Source organism: Protopterus annectens, chromosome 17.part0 (assembly GCF_019279795.1).
Source record: "Protopterus annectens isolate FY-2018-M chromosome 17.part0, PAN1.0, whole genome shotgun sequence".
Taxonomy (NCBI): domain Eukaryota; kingdom Metazoa; phylum Chordata; order Ceratodontiformes; family Protopteridae; genus Protopterus; species Protopterus annectens.
The window spans coordinates 671,145,104-671,155,103 of record NC_056751.1 but is presented as its reverse complement, the minus strand read 5'-3'; the positions used below and the strand labels follow the sequence as shown (position 1 = coordinate 671,155,103).

General features: G+C 33.2%; 1 protein-coding gene across 1 annotated transcript in view; it reads left to right on the top strand.

Moving 5' to 3' along the window:
* LOC122791320 (intelectin-1a-like) overlaps nucleotides 1-10,000 on the top strand; it is a 326,139-nt gene that overhangs the window by 65,108 nt on the left and 251,031 nt on the right. The window contains exon 3 of the mRNA XM_044059028.1: nucleotides 3,766-3,939. Coding sequence (XP_043914963.1) covers nucleotides 3,766-3,939 — 174 coding nt within the window. The remainder of the gene's footprint in view (nucleotides 1-3,765; nucleotides 3,940-10,000) is intronic.

The window sequence follows — 10,000 nt, the reverse complement described above, 5'->3', positions numbered from 1 at the left end:
ATGTTATACATTTAATTATAAACAGACAGGGTAGTAAACTATTACAAAACTGAGAAACACACTTTTAAAATTATAGTTTTGAGGGAAAAAAAGGAATTTGTCTGCCCATGCTGGGATTCCAGGAAATATGGCACACAGATTATATGTGAAATAGAAGAAATTCAGAAGACACCTTTTTGAGAATTTAGTGAACCCAATAATGAGCAATATGGTTAGAAAAACTACATAGAATTATTAAAAATGAGTTATAATGGAAAGTGATACTGTATTCTCAGAAACATGATAAATATATTCAGGGAAAACAAAGGCTATCTCAGACTGTAAAGATAGGAAGTTAAGTTTATGAATAAAAAGAGTTTGATGAATATATATAATAATGGTAAGATGCTGACCACACTACAATTGAGAAAATATATATTCAAAATTATATGAAAGAAAAATAATGGCAAAGCAGTTGAAGATTATAGACAGGAAATTTGGGAGATATGCAATAAAGTAAATTAAATAAATGAATCAAAAAAGAGAATAAAAGGAAGAGAAGTAGAGGACAAGATGGTTTTGGTTTCTCCTTAGACTACAAAATAAGGCTCATTGGAACTTAATAATAATTTAAGATTTCTGACTGAAATGATCATTGTGGAGAAAGTACAAATTAATGACATTGCATGCACATCTAGAGCATGTAATACTGACCAAATTGATATAAGGGGTAGTTTTTCCATTAGCAGAAAAAAATCACTGCTAGCATAAGAAAATGTGATATCACAGGAGTATGCATTTTGCAGTGGCCAGGAAAAATTTAGAAGGGACAACGAGATGGAGGACAGATTCTATTCCAATAATATATTGGAATATCATAGGAATAAAAGGTAAATTAAGAGACTTTTTCTGGGATTCATCAAGGTTACCACTAATTTAGTAATATTTAAAAAGTTTGAATATTATTGACCTATAAGAAATTTGTTTGATAGAAGGCAATGTTATCAGCCTTCAGGATTTTGTTAATTATGCATTTTCTGCAAACAAATACAAAGTATATAAGGAGTGACAGGTGAACAGTAAACATCCATTAAAATAACATAAAGCTTAGATTCAGAGTTGATAAGAAAAGAAGAAATGTGTATCTTTGTTAGCCTGCAATTAAAATTCAGATATTCAGCATCCCACATTTGTATATAAAGCTGAGGAAAAATGGCATATACAAGTGATAAAAAAACAGAAAAAAGTTAAATAAGATCATTAAATATTTAAGATTAAAACGAGTGTTCTAAATATGACAATTGTGGATGATTTCAACATAAGAAAGGAATAGTACCAACATTATTTAAATTATATACAGGAAAATTAGGCAGACAAAACAATGATTAGAAAGTAAACAAATCTGGGCACTAGGTAGGAAAGCATGATTTACCAATATACAATGTACTGGAAAGAAATGGTCTGCTGAAATTACAGCTTTACCCAGACTTTTAAGTGGAAATCCAAAAGGTTAAAGGGCAAATGAAAGTATAACTATGGTACACTGAAACTCAAACACCAAATCTCTCTCTCCCCTTCTTTCTTTGTCTTTATCTCAAAGAAGTGGAATCCCCACTGTACACATGATAGGACATTAAAATGTCCCATAAGAAGCAAGCCTACACAGGTCACTGGAGAATCATAGCCAGACTGAAGCTGTAGTACATGGAATCTATGTCATGTGGGTCTTGCAAACAATCAGCACATTAGCAAAATCAGAATATATTGTCTATCAATAATTTTTACATTCTTTTTTGCTTTTGATAGTCATTATGTATTGGAAGTATGTACACTTCTCAATACAGCTAACATTAGGGAATATGTATCCATTTTTTAGCACCAACCCACCAGACCTTTCCCAATGGTTTCTCTGTCCTATGCCCTACTAACCTATTCATTCCTCTCTATCAGTGTAGAATCCAGACACCTTTAGTTAAGGTGACAGTGTTTTGGTCCATTTGATCTGATCCTGTCCAGAGAGCAATGTGCAGTTCATTCATTTCTTGGAAAGGTGAGAGTTAGATGGTTAGGAACATGTCATTTTGCCAAATCCAGTGGACTTAACCCTTCAATCCCAGAAACCCTAACCTTGAGTCCACTAATGCTGCTTCAACCTGGAATGGATGCTGACTACCATAAAGATTTCCAGGCATCCGTGGCACACCACTAGGCAGTGAGTGCTCATTCTCCATGGGTTCAACACCCAGTTCTCCCCTGGGTATTATCCAGTTCTTTAAACTGTGCCACCAGAGCCACCATCCTCCTACAGAACATCAATTACTCACTCTTATCCTGGCTTAATCTTCCAGTGTGTATACCACTAGCCAAATGTGAGTGATCTGATTACAAAACATATATCACTGAATTCCTGTGGGCTGAAGTTTAGGAGTCAAAAGCTCTAGGATGCAAAGATTTTCTCATTTAAATTGAGCTGTGCTGTCAATGAATAGTACAGTTCATGGACTTGATGACTTCACCACAGTTGTTCAACTGTTGAGTAATTATATATGTAAGGGCACTTTTGGGGGACAAATACCCTCTACATGGGTTGCATGTAGTTTTAGCCCCCACTGGAAAATACTGGTTTGGAGTATTTTTAGTTTCACTGTAGTGGATTATGTGTACTTTACATTTGTTTTGGGTTTTGCTTGAGAGTATTTTTAGTGGCATACTTTCACTGGAGGTGATTTTTTTTGGGGGGTTAGGTTCATATGTTTGGGGATTCTAGATTTATAGCATGTCTAAAGTACTCTCATATGCACTTAGGGTCTCAAGTTGTCTTGGCAGATGGCAGTTTTTTCTTGTGCACAGTGAGGATTTCAGTCCCAGCAGTTAGCTTCTCTTCTGTAAATACAGGCCTTCTGCATTTCAACTGATGTGACAAGTTATACATGGGGGAATGTGGGCTAAGGAAACTAAATGTTTCTTATTACCAATATATTCTGTATCCCTTTATGTCATTGTGACATGTTTTATACTTACTGCTAGGACTGGATTGCAAGTAATATTCCCACTGTACAATAACATAGGATGGGAGGTTGGCATAGTGGTTAAGGTGACCACCTTATAGGCACAAGGTGCATGGTTTATTTCTCACATGGGGTAATTGGCTGGGCTTGGTATGTCCCACGGGGCAGTTAGTCTGGTACTAATTTATGCCATGGTTTGGAGATTGGCATAATGGTTAAGTTGCTTGCCTTACAGACACAAGGAGCAATGTTTGATTCTCACCTTCAGTTAGTAGTACAGCTAGGCTTAAAGAGGCCTGTGCGGGTTGTTAGCTTAGTAATTACTCATGTGGTAGGTTGGCATAATGGTTAAGGTTTTTACCTTCCAGATACACAGTGCAAACTTTAATTCTAACATGAGGTAATTGATTAGGCTTAAATGGATCACTAGGGCAGTTAGCTTAGTACTAATCTATGGACCTATATCACCTAGGTAAGTTTACTTAATGTTTGTTTTTCCTCTCAAATGCATCTACTAAGGCAATAAGGTTATTTGTGACTCTTCACTTTGCAATTTTAATCTTCACTGAAGTAAGTTACAATGGAAGTGTACCATGGCAGAGTTGCAGGTGGCATTATAAACACTGCCCATGATGTATGTGCCTTCTATCCTTCTTTTAGATATCATATGCCTTCCATTCACTGTTGGATCCTTGTCCCCATGAGAGATTGTATGAATAGCATAATCAGGTCTGGCACATTTTTGCAGGTCATGAATGAGTTCTTTGTTGCTTTACAGATAACATGCAGTGTAACCTGAGAATTCAGAGAAGTGTCCTGCTTGAGAGTATCGCTAGCTGCTCTGATGGTCCATCAAATAATCATGTTACAAACAACACCCAACAGCAAACTCCACTACAATATACAGCAAGAAGCTGCAATGAGATCAAAGAAAAATATCAAATAAAGCAAGGTAAGGTTAGTTACAGTTAGTCTTTTACTTAAGTGGTAGCCAGTGTAAAATGCAGTTCCAGTTTACACCTACCTTATTCATCAACATCCACCATCATTCTAAGCTTGCAACAATTCATTTTAGATTTGAATAAAGGTAACCAACAATTTCCTTGGAAACAGCCTGAGAATAATGTTTCTTTTTTCTTTTTTTTTTTAACTCAGGCAATTTTTGTTTTCAAACAAAAATATTGTAGTTACAACATAATCTGAATTCTAATATATATAAATAACTATATACACTATTTACATTTGGCCTGCAGAAAAAAACAATAAATGAAACCAGTTTGATTCAAAATACATAGACTAAGGTATAATTAAGTAAATCATTTACAGTAGTCAGAGCGAGGCAAACTCCAATTGTAGATTTTCAATAAGATTTAGTATGCTTCTCTAAGGATTATTTGTTAACATGTTAGGATAGATTCTCTGTTCCTTAATCTTGATCTCTTTCTGTGCTGAGTCTTTCATTAAAGATAGAAATTCTGCCATGGACAGTGGTGAAGTGGAATTCCATTTCCTTGTTATGCACTTTCTATCAACTGCTAGAATGGTCTACAGTAAATAAAGATTGACCCTCTTCAAATGAGGACCTTCATTTATATTAAATAGCACAAATGCTTTAGATAATATAAAGAAATATGTGTTTAAAGTTTGCAAAAAATATTAATATAATTCCAGAATTGTTTTATCCTAGACTGCGGTGGTGGTGCTGCGGTAGCGTTGTTGCCTCACAGTAAGATGTTGTCCTGTTCGATTTTCAGCTAGAGTGTCTTCTGTGTGGAGACATGCATGAATGGGCGTACCTTCGTTGAAGGTTATGCATCAGGGCTGGCAACTTGGCATGTAAAAATCTACTGCCAATCATTAGCAGACTGGAGTTCTGCTGTGGCGACTCCTAACCAGGAAAAGCCAAAAGACACAACAACAACAACAACACTCATAAAATATGTATCCAGTCCACCCTGCATGCATGAGAACATTACCAGCATAAAACATTACTATAAGTATTAAATTTAACTATTTTATCTGGTGTTAGGAATGTTCTGTGGAGAAATTTCCACGTATAAATTCCCCAATGTTGTGACCAAGAGGTTAATTTAACAGAAACCAAGAGATTATTTTTAATTTCTGTAGTTAAAGATAAGGAATGTCCCTTAGTAATATAATTCTAATATTTTCTTGAGGTTTTTAGATTAATAATATTTTATACAGACAAGGTGATGTTATTCAAGTTGAAAGTGTTATAAACAATTCCATATAAATAAATAACAAACGTTGGTTTTCCTTTGAAAGAACTATTAATTGTTCTGCATAAATCATGGAAATATGACAACACACTTTGTAGAAGTAGCCAATCTTGAGATGATAGTTTAAATTGCATTGCAATGTCTTGTCTATCTAGTACCTTATGTTCATTCATACAATGTTGCCAACATATAAAGTTTTTAGATTCTAAGATATTTAAAGTGTTTCTATGGACTTTATCGGTAAATTTCTTTGTAATACTAAAAGGAATCAATGTCTCGAACCAAAGTTTGATCTCTATATTCATGTTAATAAAATTAACGGAATTTAATTTAGTAGGTTTTGATATATTATATTGTACACTAAAATACAGGGCATATAATAACGTATTAAATTCATTGGCTAATGGAAAGTTAACTGAAGTATGACTTTCAATTAATAATATGGTTAAATGTAAGCACTTTCAGTTTGAAGTATAATTGGGGTCTACCAAATTTATAATGGTTCTAATTATAGAGGCTTTAATATATGTTTCTATATCAGGAAATTTAATTCCTCCTTGTTCCCAAGTTCTAATATGATGAGTAAAAGTTATTATATTTTTATTTGGAAATGATAAAAGTTTTAACAAAAGAGAGTTTATATTTTTAAGAAATTTTCTCTTTGGGATCATAGATATGACTTGTGAGATATATCATATCTTCAGTAAAAGTATCATTTTTATTAGTTGCATTCTGTCCTCAAAAGTTATAAATATTTTATTCCACATTTCCATATGGATTTCAATTATTTTTATAATATTATTATAATTCATGTTTATTATTTATTTAATAGTGGTGCATAAAATAATGCCTAAATAATCAAAATTAGGTACTTGGTTGCCAATAATGTGATTTTTGCCAGCTTGTTTTTTTTCTTTTTATTCAAAAACAAGAATTTTTATTTTTGTTTATTAAAGTGCAAATCAGAGATTGAATGAAACTTCATTATTAATAGAGCTAACTCATTTAGAGTTGTTTTAGAATTAGATAAAGTGAGCAATATGTCATCTGTGAGTAACATTTTGGAGGTATAATGACTATATATTTCTACACCTTTTATGTTTGGATCATTCCTTAATAACATGGCAAAAATTTCAATAGCTATCACAAAAATAATTGGGGACATGGGACAGCCTTGTTTGGTGCCCTTAGTTATAAAAATGGGACTCCAAAGTAAATGAGCCTAATTGTATATAGCTAGATTGTTTTATATGTATTCTTTAAAAGTGAAATGAAGCAAGGAAGAAAACTGGAGGAAAATCAAATAAAGTTAACACTTTAAATAAATAATTCCAATTTAATGAGTCAAATGCTTTTTCTATATATAAAACAATTATTAGAGCTTCTTGGTGTTCTCTATTTAATATTCTAATGAGTGTTAGTACTCTTTTAATATTATCATATGCATGTTTATTATATATAAACCCCATTTGATCTTCATTTATTATCTGTGATAGTGGATTTTTTATTCTGTTAACTAGTATGGACATAAATAGTTTATAATCATTATTTAACAGTGATATTGATCTACAAGAGCTACAATACTTGAGATCTTTATTTTCTTTTATAACTGGAGTAATTAAAGAATATTTCTAGGAAAGTGGTATGATACCCTGTATCTGTACTTCAATTAGTGTTTTGTGAAAAAAGTAGTTAATAGAAGGGAGAAAAGCTTATATGTTTCTATAATGATACCATCAATTCCTGGTGCTTTATTAGATGTATTTTCTTTAGTATTGTCTATGACTTCTTGATATGTTATTTTATTTTATTTTGAAGGGATGATTTTAATTTTTTTGGAATTTTCTTAATATTAGAAGCAATTGAATGTAAATATGAGAAGCTATCCACTGGAGGGTTTGATTTATAATGCTCAGAGAAATGATGTTTAAAGGCATCAAGAATGTCTCCTATATCATATACTATCTTTTTTTCTCCTTCATGAAGTATGTTTACAATACCATTAGTCTTTGGCTGGAATTTAGCCCTCATTGATAACTTGTGCAAATGTTTAGGTGAAGTAGCATCATAGTTAATATTTAATTTTTCTAATACCAAGTAAGTTTTTATGTTAATATTTCAGTATACTTTTTATTTAATTCTTTTTTTTATCAATAGACGTGTTTGCTATCCTGTTGGAGTTGAGATTGTATGGATTTAATTCTGATTCCCATTCTTCACATTTATTTTTGAACCATGTTAAAGTTTTACCATATATACAAGACTTTAAGGAGTCCCAGATAATTGTGATATTAATCTCTGGTGTATAATTAGTTTCAAGAAAAAAATGGAGTTCAGAAACTAACCAAGGTTTAAATTCTTTAAATTTTGTAATGTAGGCAGGGATTCTTGTAGAAATGATTAATCTTTTAAATGCAGTTTGAAGCATCAGGAAAAAAATGAATTATGATATGAAATGGAGTGAGGGAGTATGGAAAAGTATGACATTTTTGTGTTTAAATCTCATGAAACATATATTTTGTCTATTCTAGTCTGGGGATCAAATCTATAATCCTGATGAGAGAAACTTAATGAATTGATTTGTTTTATATTAAAGGTGTCAAATAAGTGATTCAGACCACTTCTTGAACTGCTTTGCAGTAGAGGTTAGATGCAAAGGCTTTTTATTAGTAATTTCTGAGCTGTCTGAAATACAATTTAAATCCCCCCTAATATTACATTTCCTTTATAATTATTGATAATTAAATTCAAATGTGTTTTAGAAATTCCCAAACCCATGTCCTGGAAAACAATATAGATTTACTAAGGTCCAGATTCTGTTAGTAAATTTTAATATAGCAAAGGATATAAGGCCTTCTTTATCTTCATATTTTCTTACTAAATAGCCAGTTTACAGGTTGTCTATCAAACACTTGACGTTTTCTGTACCAAGTCTGGTAACACCAACATCACAACATTGAATTTCACAACACTGGAAACTCAAAAGATCATAAGACATCAAATCCTGAAAAGTCCAAACCCACTCTGGACCCCGGAACAAGAGATAATATGAGTCATGAAAGGGGGCAAGTCCTGGAGTTCCAAATACTTTGTTTCTGGTGTTGTGAGATCTGATGTTGTGATGTCAGCATTTATAGATTCAGTACAGGTAACGTCAAGCATCTAACAGACAACCCAGTTTACAGACCATTACTAGCCTTACCATTAAACCACATTCAAAAGTTCCTTCTAGACTCTAAGAAGTTAATCCAAGATATACCAGGACAGAGTTTAAGGCTGTTTGTCCCATTATATAGCTTTAACCTGAAGATGGCAAGAGGGCATACTTACAGGTGATCCTTGCACTCATGGCTGAGTAGCTTTAATGTGAGAATTTAATGTTGGAGTGCATATCACCACAATCTACTGTACTGTGCAATCGAGTAGTATAATTTTCATGAGGTTTTCCCCTTTTCTTCACTATGATATTGCAGTGGAGTTGGCATATAAAATTTCAGGGGGCTTGATCCCACATTGTGGGTGCAGGGGGCTTGCACCTTACAAAAAATATTTTTTTTATGTTTTTATTGATTTTTTTCAGCTCTCAATTTTTGATATTTAATCTTTGATAAAAGGTGAGATGAAAAAGGCTGTCAATGGCTCAAAAGTAAGCCTGTCCAAAGTGTTATTCTGCTTGACATGTGATGGAGGTTTATTCCTGAGGTGGAGGGGGATACATGAAGATATAAAGATACCATGACAGTACGTTTTATATTTCAGCAGATGTAAGTTTAGGTCCTTTAACTTGGTATATGTAGAATGATTTGGTCTGAGAGAGAACTGGAGGTCAATGTGAGAGTTAGGTCTTTCATGAGTTAAAAGGCTACACATTATCATGGTGGAGCATATAGGAGCCAAAGTACAGGGAAATGGCTGCCAGTCTGATCAGATAACTGAAAGTTTTGAGGCCACTGATCTTTTGGGATAGGAATCTCTGTGCTCTCTCAAGTTGACAGATACGTTTCAAATACATGCCAGTAAGAGATGAGTAAAGGGGAATTAAGACTCACTTGCATCTAAAGAAGATGCCTTTGGAATATAGTTGAGACAGAAAGAAGGATTTTTGAAATGCTATAGAGACATGATGTTCAAAACATAAGGAATGACTAGCAAGAGTTGATCCCTTATGCTACTGTCTGATTAGAAAGATGGGTGATTTATACAGTATGATATAAAAATGAATAGTTTCCCAAAGCAAGATATACTACATTTTTTTCTCATTTAGTTTGTGACTTTTTCTTTGTATCAGTTGTTAACATAGTCTAAGGCACCTTGGAGCATTTATGAGTCAGTGGAGGAACAAATAACAACATCAAAATTATAGTTATCTACAAACTTAGGTAACTGTACACCAGGAACGCTGGCTCTAAGGTCTGAGCATCATATGCCACATAGAAGATGGCCCAATACTGGACCTTGTGGTATACAAAAATAACTTTTTTCTTTCAGAAATAATATCTGCAATTGTAATTACATAGGTTTTGTCTGATAACAAGTTAGCTATCCAGAGTACAGCATACGGATTTATATTCAGATTTACAAGACTGTAGTAATACCTGCATGGTGTATAGTGTCAAAGGAATTTGCCAGGTGCAGATATGCACCATAACCACTATCCTCTGCTTTGGTGTCTTTTTCAAAGAAATAAACAAGGTTAAGGATAAAGGACTGCCTTTGATGGAGCTTAATCAGTAAGCATGCAGAGTTAAGAAATTTGCAATATCCAGATTAATA